The 25,352-nt window shown below is 43.9% G+C and overlaps 1 protein-coding gene across 1 annotated transcript; it reads left to right on the forward strand.

Annotated features, from left to right (window-relative positions):
- The first annotated feature begins 4,430 nt into the window (after positions 1 to 4,430).
- LOC142195107 (cell cycle control protein 50B-like) lies at positions 4,431 to 24,662 on the forward strand. The gene is made up of 7 exons (XM_075264634.1): positions 4,431 to 4,462; positions 11,649 to 11,872; positions 14,737 to 14,844; positions 15,582 to 15,672; positions 17,292 to 17,435; positions 20,642 to 20,845; positions 24,459 to 24,662. The coding sequence occupies exons 2-7, from the start codon at positions 11,660 to 11,662 to the stop codon at positions 24,641 to 24,643; spliced, it is 945 nt and encodes a 314-aa protein (XP_075120735.1). The 5' UTR covers positions 4,431 to 4,462; positions 11,649 to 11,659; the 3' UTR covers positions 24,644 to 24,662.
- Positions 24,663 to 25,352: the final 690 nt, after the last annotated feature.

The raw sequence follows: 25,352 nt of genomic DNA on the forward strand, positions 1-25,352 counted from the left end.
ATCAAACTAAAATAAGGATTAACCACAGTTAGGGTGAATTCACACTGAGTAAACGCTAGCTTATTCTGAACGTAAAACACGTTCAGAATAAGCGGCGTCTAAAGCAGCTCCATTCATTTCTATGGGAGCGGGGATACGAGCGCTCCCCATAGAAATGAATGGGCTGCTTCTTTCACTCCGTGCAGTCCCATTGAAGTGAATGGGGAGTGCCGGCGTGTACGCTCCGGCATGAGCAGAGCTTGCCGTATACGCCGGCACTCCCCATTCACTTCAATGGGACTGCACGGAGTGAAAGAAGCAGACCATTCATTTCTATGGGGAGCGCTCGTATCCCCGCTCCCATAGAAATGAATGGAGCTGCTTTAGACGCCGCTTATTCTGAACGTGTTTTACGTTCAGAATAAGCTAGCGTTTACTCAGTGTGAATGCACCCTTAGGCTGGGTTCCGTTTCCTGCCCGAAACTAGTCAGGAAATGGAAACCTGCAGGCATTTTTCAAATTCATTCATTTGAATGGGTTTGAAAAGTGTCCGGCTGAGAGTGCCGGTGAGCGTTTTATGCTCTTCATCGCGAAACCGTTTTTTTTTTTTTTTTTTTTTAACCGGTCACAAAATCGGACATGCAGGACTTTATCCAGTTTAAAAAAAAAAAAAAAAAACTTTCGCCGCGGAGACCCAATCTGACAGGTTTCCGTCCAGGTAAGTCTGGATAGACGGCCACTTGCCTTAACTGCCAGTTGAAGTGCACATGAATCCTACTGTAAATGCACAGGTGTACATATATATATATATATATATATATATATATATGTAAATTTTATACTCTTGGAATCGTACCAAGTCATAGAATACAGGTGACATCATTTTTGCTGCACTGTGAAAATAAGCCTGTAAGAAAGTTACACAAATGCAGTTTTTCTCCAATTCCACCCCATTCTGATTTTTTTTCCGAATTCCCAATGCATCATATGGAATAATAAATGGTACCATAACAAAATACAATTTGTCCCGTAAACATTAAACCTTCACATGGCTCTGTTAAGGGAAGTATAAAGTTATGGGGTTTGGAAGGCAGGGAGTCAAAATCAAAAAATGTCTGTGTCAGAAAGGGGTTAAGCCAATTTAAGGCCGGGGCCCCACGGGCTGGAAACGCCACGGGCCAGTACGGTCTTGGAAGTCGCAGCATGGCTATGGAAACGCCGGCAGCTTCCCCATAGATATAATTGTAAAAAAGTCTGCAGAGGAAAACTCTGCAAACTTTCTGTTTAAAGCGCTGCTGGAAGAACCGTAATGTGATCCTGCCGCGGTTTTTCCCACAGCGCTTTATAGCCTGCAGGTCATCCGGTGGGGCCTTAGCCCAAGGTGTGGTTCATACTAAACTTGCTCGACCTGAAACAAATCAGGGACCTAAGCTGGCCGAACAAGAAACCAAATGAGTCCTGAGGTATTTACCCACCTCTACCCATGTCCAGAAATACTGCTGATGCTAGGTTCACACCTGCGTTCTGGTTTCCGTTCTGTGGTTTCCGTCTTCTACATGCAAGAAGACGGAAACCACAGACCGGGTGCGGCGGTGAGCGTTTTATGCTCTCCGCCGTGAAACCGTTTTTTTAATCCGGACACAGAGTACTGCATGTCCGACTCTGTGTCCGTATTAAAAAACCCGGTTTCGCGGCGGAGAGCATAAAACGCTGACCGCCACTCATGGCCAGACAGCTTTCTCACCCATTACAATTAATGGGTGAGAAAGACTCCTGCAGGTTTCCGTATCCTGCTCTGTTTTATGCAGGAAACGGAAACCTGCAGAACAGACACCTGGGCGCAGATGTGAACGAGCCCTTAGTAGCACTTCAGAGTCTGATGTCCTGATTACCTGGACAGAGGTTGTACTAATTTAAATCTATGACCTTGTTCAGATGCAGCTGCACTTTTGTGTCTATATTGTGTTCTTAACGCCTGAATATCCTACAGTTTATCTGAACAGTCCTTGCACCAGGGAATTATGGCAAGCTCAACTCAGTTTGTATACATTATTCTACTATATTGTATGTAAAAAATAAAAAGATAAAAAGAACTTCAAAATGTGATTAGGAAGTAAACTGCAAACTAAGGACACCATTGTTTTTTTTAGTTAGAACATTTAAGTATATATGCTAAAGGAGTTTTTTGGGGATTAACATATTGAAAATGACACAAACTGCTAAAATGAAATTCTGACTATTTGCCTTCCTTGTTGTTTCCTTCCCTTGCTGCTGTGTGCATCCTGAATCTCTATGTACACTCCTGTGCTATGACGTGCTATGCTATGCTATGCTATGGTGACTAGCCTGCGTCTGTGGTTGTCATCTATCAGATGCAGAAACAGCAGCACTAAATTGTGGAGAATTCTAATTGAAGCTTAATACCTGAGCAGTTATAAAAAGGAGCTGCTACTGTACTCCTATCCGCAGAAGTCCTGAATATCACGTATTATTAGTGTAGAACCTCACAGATGATAAATAGAGAGAAAATGTCTATGATTTATATCTAGGTGCTGTGTAAGGCAAGACAATAGAAGGAACAATAACAAATCAACAACAACGAGCTTTCATGCATTGACTCACAATTATTTACCATGATGGATTGCAGGAATCTGTCACCAGATCAGACAAGTCTACATCATCAGTTTAGTGTTTTGTTTATTCAAATTCATTGAGCCATTCCAAAGACATTAGTCCATTTAATGCTCATACAAATTAGGGTATGCTAACCAAGTAGTTGGTAATGCTGCGTGACATACAGCGCACAAAGACCCCACCCTCAGAGAAACTACAGAGATACTGCCTATTAGATTAGTATTCCCTAATCTGCCTCAACACTATAAGGGCTTTTATCTTTGGACAGTGGCATAACTAAAGTAAGTTTTCTCCAAGGCCCCCAGAGATGGAGGCTGACTGCGGTGAGGACGCCTTGGACTGATAATTTACTAGAACGTAAGAAAAAAAACTACCATGAGTTCTACAGGTTAGAGCTTCCTAATAATTCAAACACGCCATACGCCAGTGGGATAATAAATTGAGACTGTAGTAGAACACTATAAACTTAGGCAGTGACTGTTGCTGGATGATAAATCTTGCGTATTTGTATTTGAGTCCACACCCACATGACTAGCAATTTGACTAGCCAAGATGCCACATATATACACCACTGTCTAGTCATAACCAAGAGAAATCTGAGCCAATGTGTTTTAAAAGTGACTGTGTTTCTGCTACAGAAACTTCTGTCACACAGCCATTTTACCCATTCATGTGAATTAGACTAAGGCCTCGTTCACATCTGTGTCAGTAGTCTGTTCAGGGGAGTCCGCATGGGGAGTCCCCCCCCCAAAAAAAAAGGACTACCAAACGCATTGGCAAGTGGTGTGCAGTGAAAGCACATGGACCCCATAGACTATAGTACACAATCTACTTTCCTGTCCGCATGTTCCATGCGGAAAGCACACGGACCCCATTATATTCTATGGGGTCCGTGTGCGTTAACTGCACACCGCTTGCTAATGTGTTCAGTAGTCTGTTTGGGGGAGTACTCATGCGGACTCCCCCGAACGGAAAACCAACGCAGAAGTAAATGAGGCCTAAGACTGAGTTCAGACAGGGTTATTTGGTCAGGATTTTGATGCAGAATCCGTGATAAAAAAAAATGCCTCCCATTGAAATCAATGGGTGCCAGTCATATCTTTTTTTCCCCGAGCGGTTTGTTGCTCACGGAAAAAAAAAGCGACATGCCCTTTCTTCAGGCGGATTCCGCGGTCGGTTCAGCTGTGGACATCTGCCTGAAGACACTCCCTTCATTTGGGCTTAATCCGAAGCGGAGTGCCGCAACTGGATGCCGTTGCACTGCACTGGCATCCAGTCTCGGTTACCCATATTTTGGTCCGGAATCTGAGGCAGCCTTTGCGTCAAATTCCGGACCAAAAAACCCCCATCTGAACCCGGCCTAAGGCTACACAGTAATTTTGACTTCCAAGTTGCTCAAGATCACCAAGTTGCCTTGCAACTCCTACACTAACGATAGTAAATGGAATCACATTACATGACCCCAAGTCACAGGGCAATCCAGCGATCCTTGGTTGTGCGACAACAGTCCCAGAGAAAATCACCATGTAGTCCTAGCCAAAGGCCTTGCTTTATCTACCATGATCCTGGATTGCTGATCTTTAGGTCACATAGCAGCTGCTCCATGTGCATCATTTAGTCAGTATTCCAAGGATGTGTGGAGTTCACCTTGTCATCATCACAGTCATAGTCATTTCATGTGATGTTGGGTGGAGTCAGGTGAACATACGTCCTGACAGAAAAGTGTCAGAATTGTATGAGCAAAGGTAAGACAATATTGCTAGTGGGATAACTGGTTTCTCTAGATCCCTTTACAAGGAGTGGCTTGAGAAGAGTTTGAACCTTTAGCTGCTGTGTTTGTGCCTCTCTGGTAAGTCGATCTTATATATTTCTAAACCAAACAATTTTTTTTATAAAAGATCTAACTTTACATTTTAGATACACATTATATGTATATGTATATTTATTGTATACATTATAGGTCTTCGGAAGATTTGTGTCTAAATTGTATAATCTGTTCAGCTCTGGACTGTAAAATGCAGATGAGACATTATCAAGCCTGAAATCTTCATACAGCTGCAGCAAAAAAAAAAAACACTGCGGGAAAAATCGCGGTGGCAACGCATCACAATTTTTCCCACAGCGCTTTTCACATAAAGTCCACTGAGGTTTCTTGTATAATTGAAAAATTCTGCGACCACAACGGTTTTGGAAATTGCAGCGTGTCCGCAGTGCGTGTTTTTATGCAAAGTCCCATCTCCACGTTGCTGTGCCTGCAAAACACCACGGGCAAACTGCAGCGTTTACACCATGTGGGGCCCCAGCCGAAGACACATGTTGAGACTATTTTTTTTCAGATAAAGCTGTGTTTTTATTTTACAAGTTAAACCTGCTAATTAAATATTTATCACCTGTAAAACTTGAAATGTCTAAAAACGTCATGCGCAATTTTCAATGCAGTTTTAACTGCAGCATTTGCATGTACCCTAAGGCTACATGTTGCAGAAAAGCCGAGCAGCTTTTCATAAATTTTGCTGCAGTTTTTTAGACAAAGCCAAGAATGGCATCAAATTGAATGTGAAATCCAAAGGAAGCAATAATACTTCTACCTTCTGCTAAATACACTCCTTGCTTTGACTCAAAAAAAAAAAAAAAAAAAAAAAAAAATACAGCAGAATTTGCTCAAGAAAACACACTTTACATTAAACAACCTAAGGGTGAATTCACACTGAGTAAACGCTAGCTTATTCTGAATGTAAAACACGTTCAGAATAAGCGGCGTCTAAAGCAGCTCCATTCATTTCTATGGGAGCGGGGATACGAGCGCTCCCCATAGAAATGAATGGTCTGCTTCTTTCACTCCGTGCAGTCCCATTGAAGTGAATGGGGAGTGCCGGCGTATACGGCAAGCTCTGCTCATGCCGGAGCGTACACGCCGGCACTCCCCATTCACTTCAATGGGACTGCACGGAGTGAAAGAAGCAGCCCATTCATTTCTATGGGGAGCGCTCGTATCCCCGCTCCCATAGAAATGAATGGAGCTGCTTTAGACGCCGCTTATTCTGAATGTGTTTTACGTTCAGAATAAGCTAGCGTTTACTCAGTGTGAATGCACCCTAAGTAGTCACTGGCCGTACATTATTCTAGCAGGTACCGTCTACTTAGGTTGTGTAGCATGTTGTACTGTGTTATTATATGACTTGTACTATGAGACATGCAAATTGCTTTGTGCCACTTTGGTTGCTGCATCCTCATGCTCTGTTAGGTTTATGGAAGCTGGATTAAGTGATGGCTCCAGCATACCTCCCAACTTTTGAAGAACCGAAAGAGGGACAAAATGTGCAGCGCGCTATGCGCGCCGCGGCAAACTTAGCCCCGCCCACTTTTGTGTTGACTCCACCCACTCGTTAATTTTTCATGTGCCCGCACACAGTATAATCCTCCTACAGTCACCCGTAATTATATGTCCCCCCTCTATCTCTCCCCCAGTTTCATATACACCCTTCATCTGCCCCCAGTTTCATGTCCCTCTTCCATCTCTGCCCCCAGATTCATGTCCCTCCATCTCTGCCCCCAGATTCATGTCCTCTCCATCTCTGCCCCCAGATTCATGTCCTCTCCATCTCTGCCCCCAGATTCATGTCCTCTCCATCTCTGCCCCCAGATTCATGTCCCCCATCTCTGCCCTCAGATTCATGTCCCTCCATATCTGCCCCCAGATTCATGTCCCCACATCTCTGCCCCCAGATTCCTGTCCCTCCATCTCTGCCCCCAGATTCATGTCCTCTCCATCTCTGCCCCCAGTGTCATGCTGTCCTCTCCTTCATCTGCCCCCAGATTCACGTTCCACCTCCACATTAAACTTACCTTCTCCTCCGCTCCCTCGCCGCTCTCTGCCCGCCTCTCTCGCTGACACATGCGGCTGAAGGAAGGAGCTGACACAGGTCAGCTCCTCGCTTCGCCGCTGGCCGCCTCTCTCCCTGACACATGCGGCTGAAACTGCTCGCGTGTTCGCTTCGCCGCTGCGTCTCTCTCTCGCTTCGCCGCTGCCGCCGGCTCCTGGCGTGTACATCGCGTCTACATGCCAGGAGCCAGCGGCAGCAGTGAAGCGAGGAGCTGACACAGGTCAGCTCCTCGCTTCAGCCGCATGTGTCAGCGAGAGAGAGACGCAGCGGCGAAGCGAACACGCGAGCAGCTTCAGCCGCATGTGTCAGGGAGAGAGGCGGCCAGCGGCAAAGCGAGGAGCTGACCTGTGTCAGCTCCTTCCTTCAGCCGCATATGTGTTCAACTCAGATCTGCGTCCTCTGGACGCAGATCTGAGTTGAAATCGGGACATACCTCCCTCCAACCGGGACCGCGGGACATGTCACCCAAATCGGGACTGTCCCGCGGAAATCGGGACGGTTGGGAGGTATGCTCCAGTGGAACAGAATTTATATTAAGAGTTGCTCATGGGACAAGTTGTATTGTTCTTCTGCAGTGCAACCCACTGACTTCAGGTGTTACCCATAGTGAAGAAGGACATACTGTGTAAGAGCCTGTGCTGGGAGGGGGAGGTGATGCTCATACAGGTTTGCATGTACGGTCTAGTTAGCTTGAGGCAAGGAAGCATGTCCGGGCCCCTGACTCAATTGCTAGTCCTTGAAAACAGGGCATTAGCTGAACTCTGCATAGTCCCCATGCACACAACCATAGTTGTTTTCAACATATTATTCACAGTTTCAGTTACTATACGGACTCATTCATTTTTATGGCCCCATATACAAACATCCGTAGTTTTTATTGATCAGTGTCCGGGTCATCGAAACTACCAGCAGAATATGTAGCAGGTCCTATTTCTGGCTGTATTTACGACTCACACATAGACTTCTTGCAAATTGCTTATACAATAGTGACACGGGTTTCATATGTAAGAAAATGCATTGCCCAAGGGTTTTTTCATTTTTTTTTCTTTGTGACATTCAGGGCCGCCATCAGGAATTTTGGGGCCCCATACAGCCTAAGTGTCTGGGCCCCCCTCGCCATTTTAAAACTACCTTATTTTGCGACATACCAATTCTGTATTACATTTCCCTTTATTTAGCAGCATTACAAGGCTTAATCAGATTCTATTTGCAGGTAAAATCTGCTACGTGTGACAGCGCCTATAGAGAGCCAACACCATTTATAAGAGCACTCTTAATAAATCCTCAGGGCTTTTTCACATTGCGTTTTTGGCCTCCCTTGCCGGGATACATTGGAACACTCCTTTAAAGTGAAAGTCCCACCCCCAAACAGGCTGCTATGCTAGTAGCATAGCGGCCTACTTCATTATTAATACAAAGCACACATACCTTTGGAGGTATTGTGTGCTTTGTAGTTCTCCAGCTAAAAACTTATATATTATATATTATTGCCCCAGTTCCCTTTCCGCAGTGCCGCACACCCGATGCCCCAACAATCCCCCCCCCTTCTAACATCTTTCCATTGCCCCTGTACCCATACCTCCCAACTTTTGAAGAACCAAAAGAGGGACAAATTGTGCGGCGCAGCAAATTTAGCCCCACCCACTTTTATGTTGACTCCGCCCATTCTCATTAATTTTTCATGTGCCCGCACACAGTATAATCCTCCTACAGTCACCTGTACATTATATGTACCCCCTCTATCTCTCCCCCAGCTTCATATACACCCTTCATCTGCCCCCAGTTTCATGTCTCCCCCTCCATCTCTGCCCCCAGATTCATGTCCGCCCATCCATTTCTGCCCCAAGTTTCATGTCCCCCCTCCATCTCTGCCCCCAGATTCATGTCCCCTCCATCTCTGCCCCCAGATTCATGTCCCCTCCATCTCTGTCCCCATATTCATGTCCCCTCCATCTCTGCCCCCAGTTTCATGTCCCCTCCATCTCTGCCCCCAGTTTCATGTCCCCTCCATCTCTGCCCCCAGTGTCATGTCCCTCCATCTCTGCCCCCAGATTCATGTCCCCTCCATCTCTGCCCCCAGATTCATGTCCCCTCCATCTCTGCCCCCAGTGTCATGCCGTCCTCTCCATCTCTGCCCCCAGTGTCATGCCGTCCTCTCCTTCATCTGCCCCCAGTTTCACGTTCCACCTCAGCGTACACAACATTACACTTACCTTCTCCTTCGTTCCCTCGCAGCTCTCTGCGCACCTCTCTCTCACTGGCGCACAGTTGTAGACGCGATGTGACGTCATCACATCGCGTCTACAAGCCAGTAGCAGAGGCGGCGAAGCGAGGAGCTGACACAGGTCAGCTCCTCGCTTCAGCTGCATATGTGACAGCGAGAGAGGCGCACAGCGGCGAAGCGAGGAGCTGACCTGTGTCAGCTCCTCGCTTCGCCGCCGGCTACTGGCTTGTAGACGCGATGGCTGAAGCGAGGAGCTGACCTGTGTCAGCTCCTCGCTTCGCTGCTGCCGCCGGCTACTGTAGACACGATGTGATCACATCGCGTCTACAAGCCAGTAGCAGCGGTGGCAGCGAAGCGAGGAGCTGACACATGTCAGCTCCTCGCTTCAGCCGCATATGTGTCAGCAAGAGAGGCACGCAGCGGCGAAGCGAGGAGCTGACCTGTGTCAGCTCCTCGCTTCGCCACTGCCGCCGCTGCTACTGGCTTGTAAACGCGATGGCTGAAGTGAGGAGCTGACCTGGCTGAAGCCAGTAGCAGCGGCGGCGCATATGTGTCAGCGAGAGAGGCGCGCAGCGGTGAAGCAAGGAGCTGACCTGTGTCAGCTCCTTGCTTCAGCCGCGTATGTCTTCAACTCAGATCTGCGTCCTCTGGATGCAGATCTGAGTTGAAATAGGACATACAATGACTGCTACGGGCGCCAGGGGGCCGGCACACGGTGGCGGGCCAAAACCGGGCCCCCCCATTTTTCAATTTGGCCGGGCCCCTGACGCCAGTAGCGGTAGTACTGGCCTATCGGCGGCCCTGGTGACATTTAAGACCTTATTGAGCATCTTCTATAATAACAGCGCACAGAACATGAGCTGTTGTTTAGTTCTTGTCCCTCCTCTGTATCTGTGACCTCATCTGTGCTTGTGCAAGACTGGTACTTCCAGATATTGACTATATACTCTTGGAGCATGGGTGGCATGAAGGAGTGTAAGGGGTTCAAAGCAGTGGCGTAACTAGGTATGGTGGGGCCCCGTGGCGAACCTTTGACATGGCCCCCCCCCCCCCCCCGGCTGACATCGAAAACCCCGACCAACGCCGAAAACCCCGCACGACCCCACCCCCCGCATTCCTATGCACACTATTATGCTCCATAGTGGCCCCTGCACACATTATTATACCCCATAGCGGCCCCTGCACACATTATTATACCCCATAGTGGCCCCTGCACACATTATTATACCCCATAGTGGCCCCTGCACACAGTATTATACCCCATAGTGGCCCCTGCACACAGTATTATACCCCATAGTGGCCCCTGCACACACTATTATGCACCATAGTGGCCCCTGCACACAGTATTATGCCCCATTGTGGCCCCTTCACCCACTATTATGCCCCGTTGTGGACACCCATTAACAATTATTATACTCTGGGGTCTTTTCAGACCCCAGAGTATAATAATCGGAGACCCGGGGGAAGAACAACATAAAAAAAACCCCACTGTAACTTACCTGTCTCCCGACTCCCCGCTGGCGGCCATCTTCAATGACGTCAGGGACGTCATGTGACCGGGAGCCTGCGTTGCGACGCATAAGGACGCAGGCCCCGATCATGTGACGTCTGAGACGTCACACAAGTAGGCCGAAGCCTGCGCGGAGCCTGGAGAGGTAAGTAACACAGTTTTTTATGTTCAGTTACCTCTCCTGCACTTCCGATCATTATACTCGGGGGTCCGAAAAGACCCCCGAGTATAATAGTGCTTGTGGGGCCCGCAGTGTCACTTACCGATCCCGGCCCCTGCCAGGATCGGTAAGTATATAGGGCCCGTTAGCGGCTGGAGTAACTCCAGCCGGTAACGGCTTAATAAAAAAAGCGCAGCGGTAGCGGCTGCCACCGGGCCCCTAATGTCCCGGGCCCTGTGGCAGCTGCTACTGCTGCTACCACGGTAGTTACGCCACTGGTTCAAAGTATATATGAATAGTGTGGCATGATACGTATGTGTACAGACCACTGAGATACCATAGGACACTGTGTCAAGTCTTTCAAAAGGCTTTTTCCAAATAAATACAGCAAATGTAGCTTGCAGCAGTCTCCAAACTTTTATTTATGACAAACCCCTTTAAATCTTTGATTGTGTGATACACATCAGATTTGTATGGATAATAGTTGTCTGAAATCTAAAGTATGTGGCTGGCCGTACAATGTTTCACACTAGGGCATCCCCATATGCAGTGAAACAAGTTGATCTGGGATTCTCAGCATTTTGGGCAAGCTTTAAGGCTGGTCTTACACGACCGTAATGCTTTTACGGTCCACATGTTGCTGATCAGCAACACTAGTTGCTGATTAAATATCTGGAAATTAACATGTACAAAACATCAAATTCTATTTATTTACTTGTTCCCCTGCCCTCCTTTCTTTTGTAAAATTAAATAAATTCCTAAATGGGAACATCTGGCAGAGGGGAGTTGAATTACAGTGTGAACACTTGGGTATCTTTTTGTATCCCTTTCCTGTTTTATAGAGTTCAACTACCTTTTCCCGTAGATTCATGGACAACTGTCAACTTCTGTGCTTGTTGTCAAGCCAAAATCACTGGGGTATGGGGACTTTTAACAGGGTCATTTTGATATTTTTGGTTGTCATTATGATTTAAAAAGAGAAAAAAAATTTGAGTTGAGAAAAAAAATTTGTGTTATCATTCTTATTCTCTGAAAAAAGGCCAAAAAACCCAAAACATCTGCTGGGGTATATAAACTTTTTAGCACAACTGTAAGTGAATACATCACAAACAGCCATTTGATAAGTGCAACACCTTCACAATGACTTATATCATAGACCTTTCTAACAGGTCAGAGAATGGCCAAGAATAAAATTTTATGATAATGTTGTTTTTGACATGCTGTAATAGTGTACTATTGTATTGTTAATTTTTCCAGAAATCTGAATAATGAAGCCGCCGTCTAGAAGCTTTTCAAATAAACATGAGCCTCTCCCGTCTCAGAGACCTGATAACACAGCATTCACTCAGCAGAGACTTCCAGCCTGGCAGCCTCTTCTCTCGGCCAGTATAATTTTGCCAGTTTTCTTCTTCATCGGGTTATCCTTTATAGGAATTGGCATTGGATTATTTTATTCATCAAACAACATAAAAGAATCTGAAGTAAGTAGCCCCTAAGACATTGATTTCCAGCAATTTACATAAGAACCCTTTTCCGGGGTTTTCCGGATAAAAAATGTTGTTGTTGTTTTGTTTTTTAAAAGATCTGCTAGTGCTATTAATGCGTTTAATACATACACCCAAATACCTTTTGCAGTGTTCTGGATGTCCCTGGGAGCCCCTTGTATATTCTGCATTTGTTTACTTGGTTCAGCTTCCTGCTACTGTATGTAACTTCCACACTAACCCCTCTCTCCTCAATCCTCCACCTCTTCCTGTCTCCTTCCCAGACACCCCCTCCCTGTCTCTCTAGCTATCCTGCCCACTATTAGATATTCCCAACTAACTCAGCCCACCCCCCATATTATATCTTCCTTCCAGTCTTCCTTCTTCAGGATGGCAAATCTATCTTTTCTGACTGCTGGTGCGTGCTATAGATCCAGCGCTGCTCTGTAGCCAATGATACACCTCATACTGTGCAGGTCTCTGATGATGTTCCCATGTCAGTGCAGTAGAGGTGGATTATTGGCTGCACAGAGCAGCGTTTGGTCTATAGTATGTGCCGACAGTCAGGAAACAGGAAGGAGCCATCCTGCAGGAAGAACCCTAGAAGGAAGAGAGGTAAGTATGATGGAGTGTGTGTGTGTGTGTGTGTGTGTGTGTGTGTGTGTGTGTGTGGGGCAATAGTAGTGAAGATCCAATGTGGAAATGGGAAACAGATCGTTATGAGATAGTCAGAAAATGTGACCACCCCAAGGATATGGGTAAATATGTTTTTGATAAGTTATGTTATTTAGAAAGTAGGTGGGGTGAGGGTGTTTAGATTAGTGTAGGGATTTAATTTTATCCAGGATAACACCTTTAAGGAACATTTAACAAAAACAAAAAAGTCAAATAGAAGTCTCTGAGGTCTACTTGTGCGATATAATTTAATACTCTGCATGGCCTGCCAATGGCAGCCATTGTGTAGAGTCAATAGCAGTCATAATCTATCTTGTATATATCCTGCAGAGGTACATGCCATTCTAGACTATGTAGTTTCAAGATCTGATATTTCTTTACATTGCATTACTTCTTCTAAAAATGCATCTCTCAAAAGAAAAAAAATACCTGATCCTTGCCGGTCAGATAACTGTGAGAACCAAATGTAGTAACACATCAAGTAGAGTTTGCCAAAGAGGAAGACACTCGCTTATTGTTCTTTACTCTGACATAGAAGTCCCTCCTATGGTGTCTATAGACCTTAATGGAGAAAATTGACAGGTGTCATCTGGATGATACAATGCCTATTAATCTAGAGGATACAATATAACTAGTGTTACTTTACTTATGTGGACAACAAAACAAACACTGGAATACAATAAGGGCTCGTTCAAACAGGGCAAGAGGAGGCAGATTTTGGCGCTGAATCCACCATAGAATCCGCCCCCCTCACAATAGAGGTCTATGCAGACCGCTAGCTTCTTTTTTCCGTGAGTGGTATGTTCTCGCTCACGAGAAAAAGAAGCGAGCTGCCCTTTCTTCAGAATTCTGAAAACGCATTAGACCCTGATAAAACTGGTGTGACTTCAGACCATCTTGTCTATATTTTAGACATTATTAGTAAATCTACCCCACTGTGACAATCATGCAGAAACAAATGCCGCAAAAGCAACACCTGCAAATTCTATCATATCAAGGAAATATATGAATCACTCTTGAAACCTCAAAAGCCTTAATCTGTTTTCCTTGGCATAATTATGACACTGCAAAATTACTTACTAAACATTTTGTCTTTCTTTAGCATGATTATACAGGAGCCGAATCCACTGAAAACTGTTATGACTGCGCTAACAGTGGCAAAATATCCTGCAATTGTAACGTTACTTTTAATATAACAGAATTTTTTCCGGTAAGTTACACACTGTTGCATCCCTATATATTGGTTATCTTTATGTGTAGTCAAGAATTGTAGAATATATCTTCACTGTGGTGTTTTAAAGGGGTTTTCCCCTCTCTCGGTGTTAGTTTACCTGCTGTCCTTGCTTCTCACTTCTTGTACTCTTCAGCAAGCTGTTGGGTGAACTTTGATTATTTGGATGGACAGGGCACTATGAAGTACTATGAAGATCAAATAATATGCAAATCAAATGTGTATTACATTACACAGGCTTGGAAAGAAAAAAATATATATATATACTTATATGGCATACAATGGACCTGCAGTAAACTCAAAGCTTTTGTTTGTCTTTAGAAAAGAAATTACCAACAGTGTCTGAGCCTTTATCAGCAAACTGCAATGATCTGAACCGATTGTACTGACTGCAGAGCAGGGAGAGAATTGCCTTCCCCTCCCCCTTCTGACAGCAGCGATTCATCCTCTGACCTATATTATCAGATATAGATGAAATATCTTGACACAGATGTGTAAACAATGGGAGGAATAATTTTACATAGTGGGCAAGCAAAGAGGAATTTCTGAAGCAATGTATATAGGAAAACTCTTGAATTTACGTAAACCAGCAGTATAGATAGAAACCTTAAGATGAGAATACCCTTTTAGGCTAAGGCCTCACGTAGTGAGATGCAGCAAAAAAGAAAAGGCAGCGGGGTTTTTTTGCCATGGGGTTTCCATTGCAGGCAAAGCACTGTTTTCGTAACGTGGGTCCCCGGCCTTGTTGCCCCAAATTTGGCCTCCTGTATATAAAAGCTGTCTGGCATTCATTCCATCTCACTCCAGCTATTTTCCCTCATTGAATCTTCCAATATGTCTCTTTAATATGTAAAAGATAACATTTAAATGGCTATGTGATTGTTCATATCTATGTTAGTTTCAGTGGATTCTTGAATGTGTGTATATTTATGTTTCTGAAATCCTCTTATTTTAGGCACCTGTGTTTATGTACTATGAATTATCAAACTTTTATCAGAACCACTATCGGTATATGATATCAAAGGATGAAAAGCAGTTAAGTGGAGACCTCAATAGCCTAAAGGTAGGTCAAGACACGAATACTAACTGTCACTTGCAGACATGAGTTTAGCTAATATTGACTTTTTAGCCAAATGTTATACTGTACTTGTAAGTAGTAGGTAATAGTAGTGTTAACTAGTGGAGTCAGCAACATGAAAAACAATGGTATAACAGCTGATACATTGTTAGGATTTTTTCCAAACCTAGGATCAAATCAAGAGGGGAGAGATGTACTAGTGTGTGAACATGGTTCTGTTCGGTCTTATGTCATTCTAGTCTATCAGTTCCAAAGCTTTTTCCTGGAAAGTAGTGTAGTACAGGTTTTCTATCTAGTAAACAAGTAGACAAATTATCGGTGGTGAAAAAAAGCTAATTCTGAAACACAAGTCTTGGCTACTATAAAATAAGGAACCCATGGCGTAAGGGTAAAGAACCTAAAATTTTTAAAAGAATTGTTAGCAATGCACTAAATTGAGCTTTTTTTGTTTTTTTTTTTTTTTTTTTTTTTTTTAGAGGGTATTTGTGTTACATTTACAGGTCTCTGTTTAGATGACTATAGAAGTAGAGTGCTATGCTGCAAAAACACATATTGTTTTACGGCAAATTATGGCCACACTTGTATTATAATTGGAGGGAGCAGTCATATCATAATATTTCCTGTGATTTCTTTTCGCACAATTGTGGCAATGTGACTGCACCACGTAAAATCACCTTTTTAAGAAAGTGTTATGTGCTGAACTCTTTCTTGTTTCATTGTAGAATCCTTCGAATGAGTGTTCCCCATATAATGTGAATTCTGAACAAAAGCCAATTGCTCCATGTGGTGCTGTTGCAAACAGCATGTTTAATGGTAAGGGTTATGCTATTTTGGCAATACAGTTTCAAATAGTGCTTTGTATATTCTGTAGACAATTTTTTTTTTGTTTGTTTTTTTTTACCACTTCCAGACTGCCCATTGCGTTTTTACGTCTGGAGAGGGGTTGCCTTGTTCTGCAAGGACTTACCAGTACGGTCAAGCAGTTTTCAGCAGCTGCACGAAATAGTGTAGCTGCTGAAACGGGGACCTGGCTGTAACTTCAGCCAGAGCTCCCAGACAAAAAGCAGGGAAGGTTTATTACCGTCCCTGCCTTCCTGATCACTGTGTACACTTCACTCAATGAACACTGTATACACAGCTATGGGTGCCGCCATAATGCATATCCTTTCTGACCCGGATCCACTGGGATCACAGTCTGTTAGAGATGCTGGGTCCTACAGGACCCAGATCAACTCTAAAGTTATGGGCTGGAGGCTGTACTCCTCCTGCAACTGGGCTAAATGTACCAACCCCAGATACAGGGGAAACCAGCCTCCCCAACCAAAAAAAAAGTGTTCAGATGTCCCCAAAGGTCTATTATGATCTGATGGGGACATAATACGTAAAGTGTAAAAAAAAATAAAATAATATGCCAATAACACGCACTTATTATGGGCTCTAGCCCCACTCTGTTGACTTCATAAAAATAAAATTACTGTAACAGACAGGAAAAACTATTTTCTAAAGTTTTTTTTTAGTAGCACTTTGTTATTATACTTTTATTATAGCCGTCAAAATGGAACATACAAAAAAACAAAACAAAAAAAAACAGAAAATGTGTCTGGTCCTGAACCACATATTGGAAGTGTTTAAATTTGTTAAAAGCAAATTGTACATCTACAGCACAGAAATAGAGTATAGGTTTTTTTTGGTAACTGACATGTTACTAGTACATGCAAGACCCAGATTTTCAGAGCTTGCCACTGTTTTTCTCTCTGACATATAAATCAATTTAATTCAATATCTAGCCAAATAAACTTGGGCATTATCACTGTTTTTGTACATAAATGAAAGCATCAGAAAGGCCGATGAACTATATATTAGACAGAAGGTATTGTGAGACGATGACTGGTAGAGTGCTGGAGTCACAGTATATCTCCCCAGATTTCTGACTTGTGTGGTCCAGTGCAGGTTTGGAATAGGTTTCAGCCCCAGGTGCAGGTCCTGAGGCTCATTACTGGGCCATAAAAGGCTGCAGAGCCTACACTCCAGGGCAGATCCTGGGAGGAGAGGAAGTGGCTGGGTCTGTCCTGAAACACTGAGAATCTGCTGAGACAATACTGTGCTACTTTGTTTTGTTCGTATGGTTGCTAGTAAACCACACATACAACTAGTTTTTGCATGAAGTTAAGGCTGTATTTTAACCCTTAGTCATGCACCATTCCTTCCTTTTTTTTTTTCCAGTTTTTAATGTCCTTTTTAACACTTGGCTTGTATGCCTTCAATGTCATATCAAGTAAATGTATCCACCATGTTGATTTCTTTGTGAAGTATGGGAATATGTATGGCAAATAACCCTGGCAATATTTTAACGTGTGCTTTATGTTTTGGTAACTGTTGAAAAGCAATACAGATTTCAGACCCAAAGTATCATACCTGCTCCTTTCCTTCAGATAAAATTTTGCTGTTTTATAATAATAATGGCACATATGTTGAAGTTCCATTAAATGGAAAAGGAATATCCTGGTGGACAGATTACAATACTAAATTTCGGAACCCAACTGATGGTAATCTGAGCTTAGAGATGATCTTTCAAGGTAACCACCAAGCATGTCTTACAGCAACCGTGTTGTGCGTGCGTGCGTGTGTGTGTGTGTGTGTGTGTGTGTGTGTGTTTTTATTTTTTTGTTTTTTTTTAAGCTTGTGTGTCTCCTCTCTTCTCTATATAAAGTACAATGTAACTGTATATTACTTTGGAAATGTGGTGCACAAGAACAATTGTTAAATATTGGGTCAGATTTATAAAGCCTACAGTACAGTACAATACATGGGGGAGATTAGCAAGCAAAATGCGCCAGAACTCTGGCATAATTCATGGCTAAAAATTGTCTAATATACTGTGCACCACATTTATCAAGGGTTTCAAATATTTTTACATACATGACCTGTAGAGCAAAGAGGGCAGGACTCCATTAAAAATGGGCATTATGCAAAAAAAAAAAAGCGCCAAATTTTTGGCCCATTTTTCTGTTGCAACCTAAGCCAATTTAGACTGTTACCGCATTAGTCACTTTGCTAAATCTGGCACTGTTTAAGATTGTCTCGTCTAAGTTTGTACTGTCTAACTTGTAGAAAGTATTGATAAATTTGCCCCAATGTGCTATACTGGCTTGAGAAGTGCTGAATTTGTTAAAAATTGTACACCTCTTAATATATTATGTGCATGTTGGAAATGTCCATGTGCAAAAAAGTGACGTACAGTTCAGGTGTACTTCTACTTTACGTCTTAGTAAATGTAAAAGATAGTGAAGGCTTGTCCCTATTATGAGTGTGGTAAACAGTTGTTCTGTGTGTATGTGTGTGTGAATCAATTTTTGTGGCATACACCACCTGTGTGCAAAATTCTATTTTATTTTCATTTTAAGTGGGGTATGCCGAATAGTGAAAGTGGGCCATTGTCTTAAGGCAAGAGTATCCAAACTTTCTGCATAAAGGGCCAGATTTAGTGGAGTTAAAATGTGTGGTGGACAACTCTTCAGCTTGACGTTATTTTAATTAACATTAAATGCTTTTATTGCAAATTGCATGCTTTTCATTTCTTCACACACAACTCAAATAAATCTAAGCAAGTTTTTAACCAAAATTGCTCTGCCTTTCATATTAGCAGACCAAAAACAATTCACTGAGATTTTAGAATCACCTTCACTAATGTGAAGGTGATGCTTAGATCTCGACTGCAGTAAACAGGGTAGATATGGATCAAAAGTTAGCCCCCATCACTTTCCCCACACAATATAATGGCCCCATCACTGGTCCACCCACTGTATGGAGTTAATAGTGAAGGCATACCTCCCAACTTTTGAAGAACCGAAAGAGGGACAAAATGTGTGGCGCGCTACGCGCGCCGCGGTAAATTTAGCCCCGCCCACTTTTGTGTTGACTCTGCCCACTCGTTAATTTTTCATGTGCCCGCACACAGTATATTCCTCCTACAGTCACCCGTAAATTATATGTCCCCCTTCTATCTCTCCCCCAGTTTCATATACACCCTTCATCTGCCCCCAGTTTCATGTCCCTCTTCCATCTCTGCCCCCAGATTCATGTCCCTCCATCTCTGCCCCCAGATTCATGTCCTCTCCATCTCTGCCCCCAGATTCATGTCCCCATCTCTGCCCCCAGTTTCATGTCCACCCCATCTCTGCCCCCAGTTTCATGTCCACGCCATCTCTGCCCCCAGATTCATGTCCTCTCCATCTCTGCCCCCAGATTCATGTCCTCTCCATCTCTGCCCCCAGATTCATGTCCCCCATCTCTGCCCCCAGATTCATGTCCCCACATCTCTGCCCCCAGATTCATGTCCCTCCATCTCTGCCCCCAAATTCATGTCCTCTCCATCTCTGCCCCCAAATTCATGTCCTCTCCATCTCTGCCCCCAGATTCATGTCCCACATCTCTGCCCCCAGATTCATGTCCTCTCCATCTCTGCCCCCAGATTCATGTCCTCTCCATCTCTGCCCCCAGTGTCATGCCGTCCTCTCCTTCATCTGCCCCCAGATTCACGTTCCACCTCCACATTAAACTTACCTTCTCCTCCGCTCCCTCGCCGCTCTCTGCCCGCCTCTCTCGCTGACACATGCAGCTGAAGGAAGGAGCTGACACAGGTCAGCTCCTCGCTTCGCCGCTGCCCGCCTCTCTCCCTGACACATGCGGCTGAAGCTGCTCGCGTGCTCGCTTCGCCGCTGCGTCTCTCTCTCGCTGACACATGCGGCTGAAGCGAGGAGCTGACCTGTGTCAGCTCCTCGATTTGCCGCTGCCGCCGGCTCCTGGCTTGTACATCGCGTCTACAAACCAGGAGCCGGCGGCAGCAGCGAAGCGAGGAGCTGACACAGGTCAGCTCCTCACTTCAGCCGCCTGTGTCAGCGAGAGAGAGACGCAGCGGCGAAGCGAGCACGCGAGCAGCTTCAGCCGCATGTGTCAGGGAGAGAGGCGGGCAGCGGCGAAGCAAGGAGCTGACCTGTGTCAGCTCCTTGCTTCAGCCGCATATGTGTTCAACTCAGATCTGCGTCCTCTGGACGCAGATCTGAGTTGAAATCGGGACATACCTCCCTCCAACCGGGACCGCGGGACATGTCACCGAAATCGGGACGGTTGGGAGGTATGGTGAAGGGGCCACTGCCTGGTCTATACTGTGGCCCTTTCACTGGTCCCCCTCTATAGCAGTATTGGGTCATTACTTTCCTGTCTGCTCCCCGGTCCCGCTCTATCTGCTCCAGGCACACTATTGTGACTTCATCTCTGAAGCGGGAGGCGCTGGAATGCAGAAAGGTAAGTATTGGTGCTTGGCTTGTAGGCCACAGGTTCAAGGTCCAACTTCCAGAGCCCATATAGATCAGCTGTTTTTGCAACCATGAGCTGTTGTAGTGAACAGGGAGTGCATTCAGACTTCTCCTATTTATATAGTAGTAGTAGCACAGCAATTTCCCTGGAACCACCGCTATACAGTGGACAAAGCTGCAGTGCTGCTCCTATTACTTGAATAGGAGCAGTCCACATATGCTTCCCGTGTGTGGACTGCTACAGCACTACATTATCTCCTACAGCATTTTTTTTGGTACTTGGAGCCTGCCAGAGCAGCTGATCTGTGTGGGGTCCACATTTTCACCCACAGGTCATATACTGATGACCTATTCAGTATTGAAAATCCATTTAGGGCTGGAAAGCTCATTTTAATATAAATATTATAATAATATTCAAATCCATTATCTACTGTCTATAATTCACTGCTTTACTGTCATACAATCAGGAACAGCCAAACCTAAAAACTGGCTAACTGAGGCATACAACCTGTCAAGTGACCCATATAATACGGGATTTATTAATGAAGACTTCATTGTATGGATGAGAAGTGCAGCATTGCCTACGTTTCGGAAACTATATCGGAGAATTGACAGTGGAAATTTCACAGATGGTCTGCCTCCTGGAGAATATCAGCTTAGAATTGTCTACAGTATCCTTTTCTTATATTTATTTTATCTCAGAAATTCTTCAACTTTCATTGTTAGTGCTGATACCTTAGCTGAGAGAATGTAGGGGTTGGCCAGAGACTGCTAGGTAAATGGGTACTGAACATCTTAAAATTGAAGTCACAGCTGACACTCTATAAGACTTTTACCAGTGCTTTACTCCCTGTTGGAGAGTATACAACAAATACCTATTAAAGTGGATATAGCTGTCTGCTGTATTCAACAAGTTGGTTATGTTTAAAAGCATTGTGTCAAAATGACAACTTATCACCTATCCACAGGGATCCCCACAAATCAGTGGTGTAACTAGGAATGGTGGGGCCCCGTCGCGAACTTTTCACATGCCCCCCCCCCTATCGACACTAAAGACCTCGACTGACCCCCTCCTGCGCGTTCTATTATCCATTCATAGTGGCTCCTGCACACAGTATTATCCCCCATAGTGGCGCCTGCACACAGTATTATACCCCATAGTGGCCCCTGCACACAGTATTATCCCCCCTTAGTGGCCCCTGCACACAGTATTATCCCCAATAGTGGCCCCTGCACACAGTATTATCCCCCATAGTGACCCCTGCACACAGTATTATCCCCCCTTAGTGGCCCCTGCACACAATATTATCCACAAAAGTGGCCCCTGCACACAGTATTATCCCCCATAGTGGCCCCTGCATACAGTATTATGCCCATAGTGGCCCTGCATACAGTATTATCCCCCATAGTGGCCCCTGCACACAGTATTATCCCCAATAGTGGCCCCTGCACACAGTATTATCCCCAATAGTGGCCCCTGCACACAGTATTATGCCCATAGTGGCCCTGCATACAGTATTATCCCCCATAGTGGCTCCTGCACACAGTATTATCCCCAATAGTGGCCCCTGCACACAGTATTATCCCCCATAGTGACCCCTGCACACAGTATTATCCCCCCTTAGTGGCCCCTGCACACAGTATTATCCCCCATAGTGGCCCCTGCACACAGTATTATCCCCCATAGTGGCTCCTGCACACAGTATTATCCCCAATAGTGGCCCCTGCACACAGTATTATCCCCCATAGTGACCCCTGCACACAGTATTATCCCCCCTTAGTGGCCCCTGCACACAGTATTATCCCCCATAGTGGCCCCTGCACACAGTATTATCCCCCATAGTGGCCCCTGCACACAGTATTATCCCCCATAGTGGCCCCCTGCACACAGTATTATCCCCCATAGTGGCCCCTGCACACAGTATTATCCCCCATAGTGGCCCCCTGCACACCGTATTATACCCCATAGTGGACACCCATAAACAATTATTATATTCTGGGGTCTTTTCAGACCCAAAGTATAATAATCGGAGACCCGGGGGAATAAAAACATAAAAAATTACTGTTTCTTGCCTGTCCCCTGGCTCCTACACTGTCTGCCTCCGATGCCATCCTTCTGCAATGATGTCGGACGTCACATGACGCAGGCCGGGTTCATGTGACGTCAGACAACAAGGAAGGAGGCCTGGCAGGATTGTGGAGAGGTAAGTAACAGTGTTTTTATTATGTTTCTTACCTCTCCCGGTCCGCCAATCATTATACTTGTGGGTCCGAAAAGACCCCCCCCGCCCCGAGTATAATGATAGCAGCGGTAGTGGCTGTCACCGGGCCCCCAATGTCCCGGGCCCTGTGGAAGCTGCCTCTGCTGCTATGGTGGTAGTTACGCCACTGCCACAAATCATAAGAACAGTAGTCTCTTGTAACCCCATCTGAATGGAGCAGTGGTCATGTGGGCTCATTGCCACTCCATTCAACACTGTGGCACTGACCAAGATTTCCCATTGTAACTGTTGTAATTTTTGCTATTATGAAGGCAAGGGTTTCCAGAATTTTTTTGTAATGTACTTTCTTTTAGCAGATATTAATTTGTCAAGGAGAATTTTAGAACGTGCTAAGTGTTGGTAGAAAGCCTTGTCCCATATTTACCCCATGTTGCCAGTTTATACACACACATCAAATGCCAAAGGGGTAAAGTGGAGAATGGTGGCTGATGGTGGTTTCTAACTGGTACAAGACCAAACGCATCAGTGTTGGCCCTATAAACAGTAGGAATTTCTGTGAAAACATTGTGGGGGCAAAATACACCCTTGATAAATTCTTTGAGGGATCCAGTATCTAAAAAAGATCACTTTTAGGGGGTTTCCATTGTACTGGTCTTGTAGAGACTGCAAATGAGACTTTGAAAATTTGCCTTCCAAAAACCCAATGGCACACTTTCCGTTCTACGTCCTGTTGTGTGCCTAAACAGAAATTCATATCCACACGTGAGGTATTTCCATGCTTGGGAGAAATTGTATAACCAATAGTGGAATGTATTTTCTCCTTTAACTCCTTGTGAATTGAGTAAATTTTTCTTAAAACAAATTTTAAATTTTCAAATATTGCACCTTTAATTTTGTTTTAATTACTGTTAAACACTTCAAGGAGTAACAAACTTTCTAAATGCTGTTTTTGAATTATTTCGGAAGTGGATTTTTTTTTACATTGGTTTCAAATACAAGAGTTTTCAGAGCCCCTTGAAAACTAAATTAGTCCATTTTATTAAAAACAAAAAAAGTTTTGGAAAGTTTCTTGAAAATTAAGAAAATTGCTTCTTGACTTCTAATATTCTAGATTTAGTATCTTTCAAGTTTGATGCCAACCTAAAGCAGACATATTATACATGAAATATATGTACCTATTTGGGTGATATGACTGAATATATGATTTGTCTGAAAAGCAGATAAATTAAAATTTTGAAAATTGTGATTTTTTTTTTTCCAAATTTTCATTGGAATTTCCTATTGTTTCATTAATAAATGTAGATTGACAAAGGGGGCAACATGGTTGCTCAGTGGATAGCATTGCAACCTTGCAGTGCTGGAGTCCTGGGTTTGAATCCCGCCAGGAACAACATCTGCAAGGAGTTTGTATGTTCTCCCCGTGTTTGCGTGGATTTCCTCCCATTCTACAAAGACATACTGATAGGAGAAAAAAAAAAGTACATTGTGATCCCTATATGGGGCTCACAACCTACATTAAAAAAAAAAGTAGATTGACAAAACAAATTATTCCATTAGGCTAAGGCCCCACAGGACGATACGCAGCAATAAAGTGCTGCAGGAAAAACCGTTGCAGGAACGCATTGCGGTTCTTCATGCAGTGCTTTGAACAGAAACTTCAGAGTTTTTCTCCGCAGACTTTCTGTCATAAATATATCTACAGGAAATCTGCTGTTGTTTCCATAGATATAATTGACATGCTGCAATTTCCAAAACCGCTTCGGTTTTGGAAATCGCAGCGTGTCCGTGCTGTGGTTTTTACCGTAAAGTAGGCATGGGATTCGCATGAATCCCATCCACTTTGCAAGTACTGTAAAACACCACGATTATTCCCGCAGCGTTTCAGCGTTTCAAGTCTCGGCGTTTCTGGCCCAAGGAGCTTTGGCCTAACAGGCTCAGCTTTGTACTTGCAACTGATCAATAGGGGTCGTAAGAGTCAGACAACCCCCCCCCCCCAACCAATATAATACTAATGACATACAACTTCTTTTAATGATGATCAACCTTAACTGCTGCTCAACAGATTACCCAGTTAAAAGTTTTAAAGGAAGGAAAAAAATCGTTTTCAGCACCATATCCTGGATGGGAGGAAAGAATCCATTTCTGGGAATTGCATATCTTGTTTTTGGTTCTTTGTGTACTGTTTTTGCTATTATTATGCTCATTGTCTTCATAAAGTATCAGGGGAAAATAGATGACGATATCTAATATTGGGCCCAAAATGATTATTTGGAAAGTTTCCAGTCACTGCACATTACATAATGTTTACATGAAATGGCAATACTAGTAATAAGCAAACTACTGTATAAAGTACATTTCCTTATAGAAAAACATTTCTTTCACTACTTGATTCTTATGTTTACAATACATTTTACCAAGGTCATGTGCTTTAGAACCGCTTCACACACGCCATTTTTAGGAAAAACACCACTGTAGTTTTTGATGTCTTTCTTGCAATTTATTCCTGATTTTGGCTCAAAAGACTGCAACAATTCAGATAAAAAGAAGTGTGGTGTTTATATAACCCTGTAGGGTACCAGAAAAGTGGTGTAAAAAAAAAAAAGCAAACCTTGCTGACTTTTTAAACACTGCTTGCAACAAAAATTGATGCAAATGGCATTTTTACAACACCTTTTCCTCTTTCTGAAATGGGTATGTGCCGTGTGAGCTGGTTGAAGCCTATAAATGAAGGATGTTCTGTTTTCGTCTCTATCCACTCCAATTTAGACTATGAAAACTGTGTGAATCCAGAAGTACAGTTGGCACATTATATTGTCAAATATTTTTTTAAAAAAAATTCAGTACTTATGGCTTTCTGTAGTCTTTATTTATGGTATGTATCTATATTTTTCATTGTATTTGTCTGATTTTAACATTTGACTCAATAAAAATGTTACCATTTTATTCTTCTGTTCAA

This window comes from Leptodactylus fuscus, chromosome 2, assembly GCF_031893055.1.
Source record: "Leptodactylus fuscus isolate aLepFus1 chromosome 2, aLepFus1.hap2, whole genome shotgun sequence".
In the NCBI taxonomy this organism is placed as follows: domain Eukaryota; kingdom Metazoa; phylum Chordata; class Amphibia; order Anura; family Leptodactylidae; genus Leptodactylus; species Leptodactylus fuscus.

Coding starts and splice junctions, on each gene's coding strand:
- LOC142195107 (XM_075264634.1), top strand. CDS start 11,660: ATGAAGCCGCCGTCTAGAAGCTTTTCAAATAAACATGAGCCTCTCCCG. Junction 11,873..14,736: donor ACAACATAAAAGAATCTGAA/GTAAGTAGCCCC, acceptor CTCTTATTTTAG/GCACCTGTGTTTATGTACTA. Junction 20,846..24,458: donor TCAGCTTAGAATTGTCTACA/GTATCCTTTTCT, acceptor GCTGCTCAACAG/ATTACCCAGTTAAAAGTTTT.